The sequence below is a fragment of the Hyalella azteca genome, unplaced genomic scaffold (genome assembly GCF_000764305.2).
Source record: "Hyalella azteca isolate HAZT.00-mixed unplaced genomic scaffold, Hazt_2.0.2 contig16689, whole genome shotgun sequence".
Taxonomy (NCBI): Eukaryota; Metazoa; Arthropoda; class Malacostraca; order Amphipoda; family Hyalellidae; genus Hyalella; species Hyalella azteca.
The window spans coordinates 37,408-54,728 of record NW_025946499.1 but is presented as its reverse complement, the minus strand read 5'-3'; the positions used below and the strand labels follow the sequence as shown (position 1 = coordinate 54,728).

The following is a 17,321-nucleotide window of genomic DNA, read 5'->3' as shown; positions in this document are numbered from 1 at the left end:
AGATGTGTATAAGAGACGAGGGTATGTGATGCACAAGACGAGATTTAGATGAGGGTATGTGATGCACAAGACAATATTTAGATGAGGGTATGTGATGCACAAGACGATATTTAGATGAGGGTATGTGATGCACAAGACGAGATTTAGATGAGGGTATGTGATGCACAAGACAATATTTAGATGAGGGTATGTGATGCACAAGACGAGATTTAGATGAGGGTATGTGATGCACAAGACGAGATTTAGATGAGGGTATGTGATGCACAAGACGAGATTTAGATGAGGTTTCGGGAGCTGCTAAGAGTGTAACAATAGAGGGAACATTCGGGCGGAAAATCAGAAGAAGATTTGGGCAAAGAGATGGGACGAATGCACGAATTTGCAACAGGATTTGCAAAAACTTAAATTTGCAGGTCCATTGAAGCCTTGCGGTCAAATTTTGCGTGTGTAATGGATAAAAATGTGATCAGATCTTTAGTTTGTTTTAAAAAATCATTGATGTAATAGCCCGATGATATAATGGCCCGAAATACTGTGAGTATATTTCGTGGTTGGACGCCAATACAAATAATTTAAGAAATAAAAACTGAACACCCATTACAATTTACGGTCATGGCGAAAAATTAGCGATTGTCATATATAAAAATTTTCTGATGAAAAGTTATATTTAAGTTCACTAAATTTTGGATATAAGCACAAAAACTCAGTATAATAAATATAAATAGATATGATAATAACTGTAGGAGACTTGTTTTTTGAACAAAACATTTATAGAAAAATCTGGAGCTCCTTCGAGCTATTTTTGAGGCTCGAAACCTGACAGCCTACAGCCTACCTGCCCTGATTTGCATTTATTGATTTCACGGTAGGCCTACGGCAGCGATGTGACGTGTACATCACACACTAAACGTGTACATCACACACTAAACGTGTACATCACACACTAAACGTGTACATCACACACTAAACGTGNCCACTCACCTGGGGAGGCAGCCAAGCCCCACTCACCTGGGGAGGCAGCCAAGCCCCACTCACCTGGGGAGGCAGCCAAGCCCCACTCACCTGGGGAGGCAGCCAAGCCCCACTCACCTGGGGAGGCAGCCAAGCCCCACTCACCTGGGGAGGCAGCCAAGCCCCACTCACCTGGGGAGGCAGCCAAGCCCCACTCACCTGGGGAGGCAGCCAAGCCCCACTCACCTGGGGAGGCAGCCAAGCCCCACTCACCTGGGGAGGCAGCCAAGCCCCACTCACCTGGGGAGGCAGCCAAGCCCCACTCACCTGGGGAGGCAGCCAAGCCCCACTCACCTGGGGAGGCAGCCAAGCCCCACTCACCTGGGGAGGCAGCCAAGCCCCACTCACCTGGGGAGGCAGCCAAGCCCCACTCACCTGGGGAGGCAGCCAAGCCCCACTCACCTGGGGAGGCAGCCAAGCCCCACTCACCTGGGGAGGCAGCCAAGCCCCACTCACCTGGGGAGGCAGCCAAGCCCCACTCACCTGGGGAGGCAGCCAAGCCCCACTCACCTGGGGAGGCAGCCAAGCCCCACTCACCTGGGGAGGCAGCCAAGCCCCACTCACCTGGGGAGGCAGCCAAGCCCCACTCACCTGGGGAGGCAGCCAAGCCCCACTCACCTGGGGAGGCAGCCAAGCCCCACTCACCTGGGGAGGCAGCCAAGCCCCACTCACCTGGGGAGGCAGCCAAGCCCCACTCACCTGGGGAGGCAGCCAAGCCCCACTCACCTGGGGAGGCAGCCAAGCCCCACTCACCTGGGGAGGCAGCCAAGCCCCACTCACCTGGGGAGGCAGCCAAGCCCCACTCACCTGGGGAGGCAGCCAAGCCCCACTCACCTGGGGAGGCAGCCAAGCCCCACTCACCTGGGGAGGCAGCCAAGCCCCACTCACCTGGGGAGGCAGCCAAGCCCCACTCACCTGGGGAGGCAGCCAAGCCCCACTCACCTGGGGAGGCAGCCAAGTCCCACTCACCTGGGGAGGCAGCCAAGTCTCACTCACCTGGGGAGGCAGCCAAGCCTCACTCACCTGGGGAGGCAGCCAAGTCCCACTCACAAGCCCCACTCACCTCAGGGGGTCTAAAGGAGGAGGCAGGTAGGGGAAGGATGCGTAGAAGTTATCCTTCTTGTTCGTCTTAGGCTTGCGTCGCGGCCTGTACTTGTAGTCTGGGTGATCCCGCATGTGCTGTGCTCTGTGGGATATAGTGAGAGCTTTAAACATTATAAAACGTTTAGAACATTTGAAACGGGAGACCTTAGAAAAACATTTGAATCATGAAACTTAATAAGATCATTAGAACATTTGAATCATGAAACCTACCAAGATCATTAGAACATTTGAATCATGAAACCTACCAAGATCATTAGAACATTTGAATCATGAAACCTACTAAGATCATTAGAACATTTGAATCGTGAGACCTTATAAGAATGTTTGAATCATGAAACAGCAAACGTATTAGAAACATGAAGTAAATTCGAACAACATTAGAACGAAGAAAAAATAAATGTATATCACTCAGAGAATTAGTTGGACATTGTCCCAATAATGATGCACTCTTGCTCATGTGTGTGCACTTAACAGGTACAAACTGCACCATATGTACACCGTAGGTACACTTCACAGGTACAAACTGCACCATATGTACACCGTAGGTACACTTCACAGGTACAAACTGCACCATATGTACACCGTAGGTACACTTCACAGGTACAGGTCAGTCTTATAGGAATAAATGAGGTCGAAGCAGGCGATGCCAAAAGCAATCTTATTTCTTCAATAGCAGGTCCTCGCTGACCAATAGCGGTCGCGCATTCACTGGCCCCGCTATCAATTCAACAATTGAATTGAAGTGTTGCTGTTGAATACGTAAAAGAAACTTGTTGACGGCATTAGGGAAACTTGTATGTGGCGCTCGCCTGCCTCGGGGTCATTCTAATGGGGAGGGAAAACTGTTTTGGGTTGAGGAGAGGAAATGTGTTGAGTGTTTTGGGTTGAGGAGAGGAAATGTGTTGGGTGTTTTGGGTTGAGGAGAGATAATGTGTTGGGTGTTTTGGGTTGAGGAGAGGAAATGTGTTGGGTGTTTTGGGTTGAGGAGAGGAAATGTGTTGGATATTTTGGGTTGAAGAGAGGAAATGTGTTTGGTGTAAAAGAACTGTTGAACTAGCAATGAGATGTGTACAAAACTTACTTGTTTTTATATTCTTCATCTAAACACATAAACTTTAGAATAAAATGTCTGTTTAATTAAATTTAAACTGAAGACTATTGCTCTGATAGTCACGCATAGTTAAACATAAAATGTCACTCGTAATAGAAGATATAAGTATGCATTAGAGGGCATTGTGTTCAACAATTATGCGCATTAAACCGCATTGTGTTGGAAACTTCCACAAGCACAAAGCAACGTCGAACTTAACACGCCACACCCCTCGTTGCGACCTAAACAATGCTGGACAACACCCCTGCTCTACTGTGTATATTGTCCTCTCATACAATATGTGGTAATTGCCTATATCTTGTATAAACACACCACCCACTCATTCTATAATAACTAATCTCTCCTACTATATGTGTCCATTGCCAATATCTGGTATAAATACACCACCCACTCATTCTATAATAACTAATCTCTCCTACTATATGTGTCCATTGCCTATATCTGGTATAAACACACCACCCACTCATTCTTTAATAACTAATCTTTCCTACTATACATATGTGGTCATTGCCTATATCTGGTATAAATACACCACCCACTCATTCTATAGTAACTAATACTCTATATACATTTATTTCGTATCCCTGGCATACTTACATCGCCCAGTTATCATATATACTCGTATATATCGTTATATAAATTTATTCATCAACAAGTCCTCCTATATATACAAAACTCCGTTTTCATATCTATACAATACACATTGCTACAATATATTCATTAGGAGTGAATTAACGAATGAACAGTATTAACGACTAAATAAATATTTATTAACGACTGAACAGTAGTGTTTCTCTCTGAACACCGCTGTTCACATAGTAACAACATAACAATATTGTTCCGCACTAAACACCACTGTTCTTTAGCAACGCTTTTTATTTCATTCACTTAGTAAGAACATCCGCTAAGAACATTCGTGTTCAAATGGCCGTCTGAGCGATGCAATTGTTTTTATCAGGGCTGCCAATCCCGCGCTAAGTTTTGTAGGGAGAATAAATTCGCGGAACTGCGCTCTTGAGAACAGAGTTGGGCGGTCCCGTCCTTAGAGTTTCTCTTCACATTCAGGAAGAATGTGTAGAGTATCAAGAAGAATGTGTAAAGTATCAAGAAGAATGTGTAGAGTATCAGGAAGACTGTGTAGAGTATCAGGAAGAATGTGTAGAGTATCAGGAAGAATGTGTAGAGTATCAGGAAGAATGTGTAGAGTATCATGAAGAATGTGTAGAGTATCAGGAAGAATGTGTAGAGTATCAGGAAGAATGTGTAGAGTTTCAGGAAGAATGTGCAGTCATATAGTCACAATATATATAGTCACAATATACATCACAATATAGTCACAATACACATCACAATATAGTCCAATACACATCACAATATAGTCCAATACACATCACAATATAGTCACAATACACATCACAATATAGTCACAATACACATCACAATATAGTCCAATACACATCACAATATAGTCACAGTACACATCACAATATAGTCACAATATACATCACAATATAGTCACAATACACATCACAATATACATCGCAAGTGTTGACGAAGAGAGTGACGCTTGTTACGTCTCCGGGCAGCGCCGCTGTCTTGTTAGCGCCTCGTACAATGATAAAATAATTCTCCTTAATTTTTGCGCTAGGGAAGGGAAAACGGTAGCCTACAGAAAAAACGGTAGCCTGCAGGAATAAATGGTAGCCTACAGGAAAAAATGATAGCCTGCAGGAAAAAACGGTAGCCTGCAGGAAAAGGAGTAGCCTGCAGGAAAAACGGTAGCCTGCAGCAAAAACGATATCCTGCAGTAAAAACGATAGCCTGCAGTAAAAAATGATAGCCTGCGGGAAAAACGGAAGCCTGCAGTAAAATATGATAGCCTGCAGGAAAAGGAGTAGCCTGCAGGAAAAAAACGGTAGCCTACAGGAAAAACGGTAGCCAGCAGGAGAAAACTGTAGCCTGCAGAAAAAATGGTAGCCAGCGGGGGAAAAAATAGTCTGCAGGAAAAACGGTAGCCTGCAGTAAAATATGATAGCCTGCAGGAAAAAACGGTAGCCTACAGGAAAAACGGTAGCCAGCAGGAGAAAACTGTAGCCTGCAGAAAAAATGGTAGCCAGCGGGGGAAAAAATAGTCTGCAGGAAAAACGGTAGCCTGCAGTAAAATATGATAGCCTGCAGGAAAAAACGGTAGCCTACAGGAAAAACGGTAGCCAGCAGGAGAAAACTGTAGCCTGCAGAAAAAATGGTAGCCAGCGGGGGAAAAAATAGTCTGCAGGAAAAACGGTAGCCTGCAGTAAAATATGATCTGTCTCTTATACACATCTAGATGTGTATAAGAGACAGGTTTTGGGTTGACCATTCAAGCTAAACGGTTTTTGCGGTCAACTTTAACAAAAGCTATGATGACTTGTGAATGCAGCACTTTTTTCTGCAATAGAGACTTGGATTTCCATAGTACTGGTTACCACTGTAGCAAGTGTTTTACCGAATACTTTATCTTGAGCAAAAGTTTTTAGGCGACCTGAATGAGGCAATACATTTAGCATCGATAAAACTTACGAAAACGTGCCGCAAGTTTTCCAATTTCATGATAATGTGCCGCGCTCTTTATATCAAAGGCATTCTTCCACATGTGCATATATGACAAAAAATATCCAACTAAACGAATATTCATATATTCAGACTTATTTACCCTAGGTTATCTACGTTCAATTGCTATTGTACACCACGACTTCTGTATTAGAAAAAATACTCGTGCCTAATTCCATAGGTTATTGAGGAGTCATTGTAGCAAGACATTTATAGACCTTAAGAATTTTGCTAGTTAATTTATTCTGTTAAGAAGCTATCACAAAAATGAAAAATTTATTCAAATTTGTATACCAAAACAGATTTCATGTGTTTATAATTCAAATAATTAATGTTTACAAACATATATTAATTAATGTTACAAACTTAATGTTTCCAAACTTTCAATTAAAATGCACCTCCCCCNCCCCCAAATGAGGCAGAGAAAGAGGCCACTCATAACCCCCAAATGAGGCAGAGAAAGAGGCCACTCATAACCCCCAAATGAGGCAGAGAAAGAGGCCACTCATAACCCCCAAATGAGGCATAGAAAGAGGCCACTCATAACCCCCAAATGAGGCAGAGAAAGAGGCCACTCATAACCCCAAATGAAGCAGAAAAAGAGGCCACTCATAACCCCAAATGAAGCAGAAAAAGAGGCCACTCATAACCCCAAATGAAGCAGAAAAAGAGGCCACTGATAACCCCCAAATATTTAATTAAAAAACAACAATTTAACTCAAACCTTATCATAATTAAGCCAAATTTAATTACCCGTATTTTTATCGCCACGTGCTGATCAATTGACAACGAAAACACGCATTCACTAATGAAGCATGAATCTATTGAAAACACGCATTCACTAATGAAGTATGAACGTATTTACACGCACCACGCACGGACGCATTACACCCACGAATGAGAAGCGTGACATCACGCACTGCGTACCACGCGCACCCGTCGTGCGATTAGCGTGACCAGGCGAGCGTGAAGTGTGCGTCGTTGATCGCAGGGATTAGCGTGAGATAATCGATAACGGTCAGTGGGCACTGATTACCTGCATCACTGAGGCCAGCATCACTGAGGCCAGCATCACTGAGGCCAGCATCACTGAGGCCAGCATCACTGAGGCCNCGGTGGACATGGCAAGTCAGGTGGCAGAGACGCGGAGGACATGGCAAGTCAGGTGGCAGAGACGCGGTGGACATGGCAAGTCAGGTGGCAGAGACGCGGAGGACATGGCAAGTCAGGTGGCAGAGGCGTGGAGGACATGGCAAGTCAGGTGGCAGAGACGTGGATGACATGGCAAATCAGGTGGCAGAGACGCGGTGGACATGGCACGTCAGGAGGCCGAGACGCGGAGGACATGGCAAGTCAGGTGGCAGAGACGCGGAGGACATGGCAAGTCAGGTGGCAGAGACGTGTTGGACATGGCAAGTCAGGTGACAGAGACGCGGAGGACATGGCGATTAAGTCAGTATTCATTCTGCCACCTGAATTAATTCAACAAATTCTCTTTAATCCCAAAGTAAATCAATAAAATTTCATTAAAATAACAATACAAATTCCCAAGTCGGCCATTTGTACTAAGTACGAATTTAATGTCCCGCAGTTCCTCTCCGTTGGATTTAAATCGCCGCCATTAATCCTGAAGACGTCGTCAATGGCGGCCAAGAAAGCGGCGGGAAAATCCATCAATATTCTGATGAGTAAACAATCGGGGCATTTATTCACCTACTCATTCATTATGTATGAGGCTCCATGTGGACTCATGTTTAACATGTATTCATGAGCTCAAGCCGTACTCATTGTAAACTACTTACGGTTCCATTTAAAATCATACGGTCTTGCAAAAAATCTTAGGTCATCACATTAAATTCTATCTCCTCACATAAAATCCTAGGTTTTCATATTAAATCCTATGACCTCACAAAAAATCTTAGGTTTTCATATTAAATCCTATTACCTCACATAAAAATTTAAGACCACACGTAAATTGTTAGGACTTCAAATTCAATATTAAGCCCTAAAATAAAATCCTAGTGAATCGCATAAAATCTTAGGGTCTTACATTAATTTTTGAGCCTTTCATCAAATCTTAAGTCCCCTTTTAAAATACTTGGTCCATATATAAAATCTTAGGGCACCGAATAAAAGCTCAATGCTTCAAATAAAATCTTAGTGCCTCACATAAAATCTTGGCCGAGCTTCAATGCTCTTTTATGAGATGATTAACAAGCGAATGCTTCATTCTGACATAAAATTGAAGAACCAAAGAAGCTTCTTGAAGCGTTCTTCACAATCGAACGCCATTCGTGCGCCGCGATCGAGAACCCGGCTTCATCGAAACTAATTCAGCGTGACGCTGAATTTTCTGCGTATAAATCAGCGTTGCAAGTTATGAGGGGTTAGGTTATTATCAAGTCTGAATACAACGCATTGCTCTGCCAGCTCTGACAAATGCTCTGTCATTCCGGAGCAGTTGCTGCGCCGCGGTAAGTTTTCAGAGCAAACACGGATTTGCCTAATCCGGTAAATTACATTACCTTTTATTGATGGTAAATCAATTGCTGATGCGAAATTAAGTGGACGTTTAAGGAAATATTGCAAATGGAGGAACAACGATAGAATTCCATGCCTTCCTTGAGGTATATACGCCTTGAGAACATTTATTTACAGAGCACTTCTTCGAATTGTAGACTTCATTGTTAATAAAAGGGCAGCCATGAAACATACTGTGAATGGTGAAGGATGGAAAGGGGCGGTATAGAGAAAATTGTTCGTAAGAAATCCGTTTTTCTTTCATTTATCTTATTTTATTTATTTATTTTTTCTTAAATTCGTGCGTTATTAAGTTTTTGCAAAGCACGGTGATAATGGAGAAGCTGGCAAAGGAGAATAATGATATGAATGTTTTATATAAGGTAATAATATGAATCTTAGGTAATAGTATGAAGTGCAATCTTATGTAATAATTTGATCGACAATCTTAGGTAATAATATGAATGGCAATCTTAAGTAATAATATGAATGACAATCTAAGGCAATAGTATGAATGGCAATCTTAGGAAATAATATGAATGGCAATCTTAAGTAATAATATGAATGACAATGAACACAGGTGCAGTGAACACCGGCGCAGTGAACACCGGCGCCGTGAACACCGGCGCCGTGAACACCGGCGCAGTGAACACCGGCGCAGTGAACACCGGTGCAGTGAACACTGGCGCAGTGAACACCGGCGCAGTGAACACCGGTGCAGTGAACACTGGCGCAGTGAACACCGGTGCAGTGAACACCGGTGCAGTGAACACCGGTGCAGTGAACACTGGCGCAGTGAACACCGACGCAGTGAACACCGGTGCAGTGAATACAGGTCACATTTACGGTTCAAGCCCTCAACCCTACATGCCATCTAGAAGTTAATGACCGCATCGGCATTGCTATTCACGCGCCTTTTTAAGCGGCAACCCTAACAAAAGTCGCCCCAGCTTCTGGTAATCCAAATCAGAAGCCGCCGCGTCTGTAAATTTTCACTGGGTTAAGAGAATAAACTGTTCTCACTCATATAAATAAGTGAGGTATTGTCTAAATAGCCACGCGCATTTTTACCTTAAGCGGGTCAGCTTGACCCAGTTTGGCCCACCCAAAAGACGTATCAGTGCTACGTTCATTCTCTGTTCGTGCTGTGGGTGAGACAGTGTGGTATTATTTGGACAAACGACCCTTACATTTTCTGAGTATACGGCGAGACAGACGCGAGGGGCGGTAGTTTCCGGACGCTTTTGACCCTCGAGACATTTCAAATACTGAGAGAAATGAGGGGAACAGAGGGTTGTTTTGAGACATTTCAACCGCTGAAAAGTATAAAAGAAATAGTGAGTTATTTTGAGACATTTTGACCACTGAACAGTATAGAAGAAATAGTGAGTTACTTTGAGACAGTTCAACCACTGAACAGTATAGAATAAATAGTGAGTTACTTTGAGACAGTTCAACCACTGAACAGTATAGAAGAAATAGTGAGTTACTTTGAGACAGTTCAACCACTGAACAGTATAGAATAAATAGTGAGTTACTTTGAGACAGTTCAACCACTGAACAGTATAGAATAAATAGTGAGTTACTTTGAGACAGTTCAACCATTGAAAAAACCAGGAGAAATTGAGGATTGCGTTGAAACATCTGGATAATAGAAAAAGAAGGAAAATTTGTTGCGTTGGAGCATTTGTACTACTACAACGAGAAGAAATTACGTGTAATTATAAATGAAATCAGCCAGTGTTAAATATTAAAAGAATTGAGTGGAAGCCCTAGTTCCTTCGATAAATTTGAAGTACGAATTGAGTTTAATAAAAAGTCGCATTCAAAATTATTGTATTCATAGGATGCATAACATGGAATCAAAGGATCATTCCATGAATTGAAACAATTAAACTGATAAATCGAAATCGTTTGCTCCCACGAAAAATTGTGTTCTCTTCATGAAGCACATTTTATAATTATATACCGCGCTAAATAACAAAGTGAACTTCTTCAATAAAATCATTGTTCTTCGCGCAAGGGCATTGAAATTTTCATGCTAAATTAAGCAGATTTTTTGCGGTAGTGGCTATTGGCAGCGCTTTGCGCAAAAAATATTTTACGATTCATAATTAATTTAGTTTCAATTATTTATATCCACAAAAAAATCCCTTTTAAGATGTATTTCTATCTGGAGATCGTAAAAAGTTTGAATTTCCCTTACAGGTCGACTTATATAGATTTTCTCCAACTATATGCCCCACAGCTGGTCATTGCAAAGTTTCATATCAATAAACGACATTCAGAAAAATTAGTGGGTCAAAATGTTGAAATAATAACACACTTTCTCAAGCACATATAGAGCGAGGAGCAGACATAGCACTGATAAGTCTTTTTGCCGGGCCAAACTGGATCATGGTTACCCAAACAACAGCAAAAAGTGCATCAATACCTGGACAATGTCTCTCCCATTCCTCTGATTGCATACTCCAGTCTGCACGCAATCTCTGAGAGCATTCACAGATCAAATGGCACGAAAGAATGACATCGGGACGGCAAAAGCAAGCCTCCATCTCATCAAAGATATCCTTCGTAAATATGAACGGTCACTCACCTCAATCGTTTTGCTTCGTCGATGAAAGGACGCTTCTCGAGATCCGTGAGCAGTTTCCATTCGGCACCGAGTCGCTTCGAGATTTCCGAGTTGTGCATTTTTGGATTATCCAGAGCTATCTTCCTTCTTTTGATGCGGGACCAAACCATAAATGCATTCATGGGCCGCTTGACGTGTTCGTCCGACATGGCGATCGAGGAACTACTGCTAGGAGATGTGGATGAGGTTGAACACTTAAAGTTGTCACCCGATGCTGGACTTGACGATCTTAAATCTGACGAGTTTGGTGCGGAAGATTTAATGTCCGCATTCGGACTAAACGTGTCCCTAATGTTTTGTGGAGAAGCAAAACTGGGAATAAATCCCCCAGGGGGAAAAGGTAGAGAATATTTCGAGTCTTGCGACAGTCCATGGGTTATAAACATCGGGTGACCGAACCCAATGAAACTGTTGAAAAAAGGCGGGTGAATTTTGGGCATGTTGTTGGGCATTGATGTGGGCAAGTCCGTCTGTCCCATAGCTGCACTAAAAGTACCCTGAACTTGGCTCAAGTACTTGCTCTCCTGGAGCCTCTGGAGTGCAGCTGGTGCCGCTGGACTCCTACCATCTGAAGTACTGGACTGCAGGCCAGCCAGCTTTTGCTGGAACGATTGCAGACTTTGCATGTGTCGGAAGTGGGCTTCTTGGTTTTGGGTGGGCTCGTGCGGTGGTCGTAAATGGGTTTCTTGCCCCTCGGTGGCTTCACATAAAAACTTTTGATCCGCGCTGGTGTCAGACTCACACAATTTGGTTTGGGCGTCCTTTGGCTCGAGATCGTTTTCTGTTGTAGAGTCGACATCAGGCGTCGTGGAGCAGTTCGATACCATGTTGGTCCTCAACGAGGGGGAATACAGTTCTTCCCCACTATTGTTTCGAGGGGAAGGCGTACCCACGTTAGCCTGAGGGGAGCAGGCCCCGTTGTTGGGGATTAAGAAAGGGGAAACTCTTTTCTGACCCACCGGGGACGCAACTGAGTCTGGGGCTCTAACATGTGGCACCGGGGAAGGTGTCATGGCACCGACACAGGCTGACACTTCGTGGCACTGTTCTAGTAGAGCTCTCCGCTTCAGCTGATAGGCGTAGTGTTCGTGCAGGTGTTGCTGTAGATGGTGCAGGTAGTAGTGAGGAGGTAGGGAGGTTGGTGGTTGAGAAGGTATGGATGTGGTACGGCAGTCCAGTTCGTTATTGTAGTTCCCACCAAACATACTCAAGCCGTTTTCTGCTACGAGTTTCTTCGGGCATACGGACTTTTCGTGGTGATCGTCTCTTTAATGATGAATATCATCAGTTCACTGATTTTACTGGTGCTAATATACCACTTTACTGGTATGGTTAGTTAGATCTGATGTAATTTTCAAATTTGCTGGTGTAGCTGAAGTAGCTAGCATTGATTCAGTACATCACTTTACTGGTGTAGATAGTTGGCATTGACGTGGCATACTAATTTATTGGCGTAGCCCCGATGGAGTATATCACTTATGCTGGTATGAATAATAGGCAACATATATGGAGCGTAGTTTTTCTCACAAATAATTTTTCACTATTCTGAGGAAAAAAGAAATTTAACATCAATATTAAGAAGCATTAATGATGATAGTGATGAAGAAAATGTCAAATTATATGATAAAGAAGGAGCGAAAAATTATCATATGGTCTACGTAGAAACTGCGCTTAACCTGTTAATTTATGATAATTGTGTGTACGCTCTACGCATGCATGTACATAATCGAGGCTATCAGATTCAGAAAGGCGGCACCGCCAGCGTATATCGAGTATTGTTTGGTGACTATATAATATAATTATAATGTTAAATAGAATATGAAGCTAAATGAACAAAAGATCTAGTTTCATTGCTATCTAGAAACGACAAACTATTTATGGATTCATGTTCCTCGAATGTCCGAATATGATAAACTTTTGTGAAATGTTAAGATAATCGTAAAAAACACGAGTTAGGCTTGAAATTGGAAAGGTGTCAACGGCATATCGTCTGTAGAATATTAGCCTAAATCAAGAAGAAAATTGGACAGCCTCGTGAAAATGTATTAAAATATTTGAAAAGGCAGGGTCAATTAAAAGAAGGCTCATGCCCAAAAAGTTAATTTGTCAGTAGAACTTGCTATCGAATGCGAAAAAGGAGTTTTAAACTTATAGCACGGGAAATGTTCTAAAAAATTGAGGTGTAAAGCGTGACGAAGGCATTGGCATTTTAGAACAGAAATGTAGTATTCAAAATTGGCATATTCTAATTGGTTCAAAGAAGGTTTTATTAGTAAATAAATTTTTCACATCAATTAAAGCCATAGCTTAATATTTTCAAGCAGTAAAATTCTTCAAGTGCTCCACAAATTAACACACGAGTTGAGAATACCGGTTTGCCGTATAAGACAGTTCAAACCCGTAATCAGAAATGGGTCAAATTTAAAACTCGGAGTATTGTATGCAGCAAAAATTGTGCGGAATTACAATTTATCAGCAAAATCTAGTTCGTGAATTTTGGACAAGTAATACGCAATATTATATAGTGCTTGAGCCCGTGGCATGGAATTTAAAAAAGAATTCAGGTCAAAATGCGGCGAAATCTTTAGGTTTTCGTAATAAATGATAAATTTTGCTATATTATTAGATGCATATGCAATTTATAACTGAAAAACTGACGATTGAGCTGGACTTCAAAACGTTTCGTCTTTGAAAATTTTCTGATTTATTTGTGCCAATAACTTGCATTGTTTTATAATTGTTTGTAAATTTTCGATCTATGAAGATATGGTGAATTTTTACGTCACATTTATTGCTTCTAAATAACTAGTAAATTTTTTATTCATCTGACCAACTAATCTAAGTACTTGTATTCATTCTATTCATTCCGAGTTCTATATACGGCTTACATTTAAGATTAATGTGTTTGTGTATTCATGTGTATAAATGTTTTTGATGTATGTTATGTGTTTGACAGACGAGCCTGTGAATGTGAATAAAGAAAATGAATGAAGTGGTACTCATTAGAGAGATAGTGACTCTAGGAAATTATTGAAGTGGTGACACATTAGAGATAGTGAGTCTAAAAAGTGAATGAAGTGGTGATACATTAGAGATAGTGAGTCTAAAAAACGAATGAAGTAATGATACATTAGAGATAGTGAGTCTAGAAAATGAATGAAGTAATGATACATTAGAGATAGTGAGTCTAGAAAATGAATGAAGTAATGATACATTAGAGATAGTGAGTCTAGAAAATGAATGAAGTGATGACACATTAGAGAGCGTGAGTCTAGAAAATGAACATAGTGGTGACACATTAGAGATTGAAAGTAATTACAAATTAATGAGTTACGGCTCATTAAAAATTGTGTGATAGATAATGAATAAAGCGATTCAATAAAAATTATGTGCATTATAGTAACTGAATGAAGAGATCGCTCTGGAGAAATAAATATTTAACTTATCGTACGTATCGTTATGTGCGTTATAGCTATAGCTATACTTATATTCAGAAAACATGTCTATTGCAGAAACAGATATATTGAACAGTGTGATATATTCAATAAACAGATGTATCGAACCTTTTGATATCTTGATTTAAACGCATATATTTAATAAACAGAATTGAACATTGTGATAGATTTATTTGAACGCATACAATAAATAAACAGATATACTGAGCAGTGTGAAACATTCACTTGAACGGTTATACTGAGGGAACATCTATATATATATATATATTGGCTTATGCATAGAAGTCAATATATAGTATATTAACAGGTCTGATCAGCTAGAGGCCTGCAAAGTATTTTCGAAGTCGATAATTTAGAATCGCTTGTCGTGGAGCGAAAGATCAATTTGTCATCGTACATTTTCTTCTTAGAAATGTGTTCACTAGTTGCTAGAATTAATGTTTAATTGAACTAACTCATATATAGCTAGAAATAGAATTAATGTTTCAATTGGTTCGCTATAAGCCAGAATCGTATGTTAAAATGGGCTCACTATCAGCCAGAATTGTGTGTTGAAATGGGCTCACTATCAGCCAGAATCGCGTGTTGAAACTGGTTCACTATCGACTAGAATCGTGTGATAAATGTGATCACTATCAGACAGAATCGTATGTTTAAATTGGTTCACTATCGCCATAATTAATCGTAAGTGTTGAAATTGGTACACTATCAGTTGTGGAATCGTACGTTGAAATGGGCTCACTATCAGCCAGAATCGTATGTTGAAATGGGTTCGCTCAGCCAGAATCGTATATTAAATGGAATCACTATCAGCCAAAATCGTATGTTAAATGGGTTCACTATCAGCCAGAATCATATGTTGATATGCGTTCACTATCAGCCAGATTCGTATGTAAAATGTTTCCAACATCAGCCAGAATCGTATGTTACATGTGTTCACTATCAGCCAGAATCGTATGTAAAATGTATTCACTATCAATAAGAATCGTACGTTGAAATGCGTTCACTATCAGCCAGAATCGCACGTGAAATGGGTTCACTATCAGCCAGAATCGCACGTGAAATGTGTTCACTATCAACCAGAATCGAATCCTATATAATGAGCATAAAATTGTGTACCAATTTAACGACAGAGGCACCAGGATAAATAGTGATGTGAAGTTGCATTTTTAAATATCAAGGCCTATCCAATATAATGATGGAAAATGGTGGAAGTTTTCAGTAATTTTAAAAATTAAATTCTTAATGAGAGTAAATTTTTGGTTTTTCTTAATAATTCTTGGAAGTAAATACTACGATAATTCTTCATTTCTTACAGGATTTATCCATATGAGAATTGCCATCGATTTTGGATAAAAAAATTGGACATCTAAAATCCTCACACTCTAATCTGGGTCGCGAAAAAATCTGTGTCATGTATGTGAAAAATTAAGTAAAAACCATTTAATAGTAGAAATCAGAAAAAAATAGAAAAAAAATCATTTTTCATCTGATGACCCTTGAAATGTCGTCCATCTAATCGCCACCTGAAGCGTGATGAAACACGCTGTCATGTACGTGTAAAATGTAAGAAAAAATTATTTAATAGAAATCTCATGTGAAAAAAATCCCGAATTTTCTCATCTCATGACCCTTGAAATGTCGTCCATGAAGCGTGATGAAATACGCGTGTAATGTCGTCCATGAAGCGTGATGAAACACGCGTGTAAACAATCACTCACCTGTTCACCACGCTCACCACGCACACGCGCACCACGCACCACGACGCGTCGCAACGCTCTGACGGGAGTTCACCTCCACCAGCGCCGCCGTCCGCGCAAAAAATGCTCCGCCGCGCCAAAAATTCGCTTCAAAACATATATTGAAATTCACATGATGCCACGTGACGCGACGCGCCAATCACAAGGGCGGATCCTACGCGAGCTCAGAATGACCTCGCGTGTGAGGGGGAGGAGCCTACACGTGGGGCGGAGCTCCCGCAGCGAAGTGGACCAATCATCGCCCAGAATTCGGGAGTAAAGTGAGGTCACATCGATGACGTCATCAAGAGTAAGATAGTTAACGAGGCTCAACAGCCAATCAAAGGCCACGTTACAAACATGCCGCCCCTCATTCTTTGCCCCCAGCAAGGATCTGTTGACATCGAGTCGGTTTTTGTCATCACTGGATTGCAATCGGATTTGTTGTTATTGTTTTCACAAATTTAGCGCTTTTAATCTCGTTAGATGCGAGGCAAGAGGTAAAAAACGGCCGCTCTGTAAGTGTGTTGTTGACTGCAGCTGCATTCTCCCACTCAAACCTCACCATTTTGCCTTGTTAAGGAAGCTTTTGAATAAGCGGTGTCAGATACAGGGTAATCTAGGGAAAAAGCGTCAGATAAAGGGTAATATTGAATAAAAACGTCAGATACAGGGTAATATAGGGTAAAGGCGTCAGATGCGTGATAATCTATGGTAAGAGCGTCAAATCTAAGGTAATCTAGGGTAGAGCATCAAATACAGGGAAATCTAGGGTAAACGCTTCAACTTCAGGGTAATCTAATGTAAACCTAAAGTCAATCTAATGGTTGTCTTCATTCTGACAAATCAACCACAGTACAAAATTATACAATATAACCGTACAGTGATCAACCTTTGTGTGACCGGGATTAAATAACGGCTGCTGTAGGTGCACATAACGTATCCTTAGTGTATGTTGCAGACGTAGCAGTCCCAGGCCACGCAACAGATGGCCCTCAGATGGGCCAGCTGATACCCTCAGTTGGACCAGCTGATGCCTTCAGTTTGGCCAGCTGATGCCCTCAGATGGGCCAGCTGATGCCCTCAGTTGGGCCAGCTGATGCCTTCAGTTTGGCCAGCTGATGCCTTCAGTTTGGCCAGCTGATGCCTTCAGTTTG

The 17,321-nt window shown here is 41.6% G+C and overlaps 1 protein-coding gene across 1 annotated transcript in view; it reads right to left on the bottom strand.

The window, feature by feature from the left end:
- The window catches only part of LOC108679719, a 25,027-nt gene extending 8,844 nt beyond the window's left edge, over positions 1-16,183 (bottom strand). The window contains exons 1-3 of the mRNA XM_018168426.2: positions 16,147-16,183; positions 10,932-12,515; positions 2,075-2,197 (exon numbers count right to left, since the gene is read on the bottom strand). Of these exons, the coding sequence (XP_018023915.2) occupies positions 2,075-2,197; positions 10,932-12,175 (1,367 nt within the window). The 5' untranslated portion in view covers positions 12,176-12,515; positions 16,147-16,183. The remainder of the gene's footprint in view (positions 1-2,074; positions 2,198-10,931; positions 12,516-16,146) is intronic.
- Between the last annotated feature and the right edge of the window lie 1,138 nt (positions 16,184-17,321).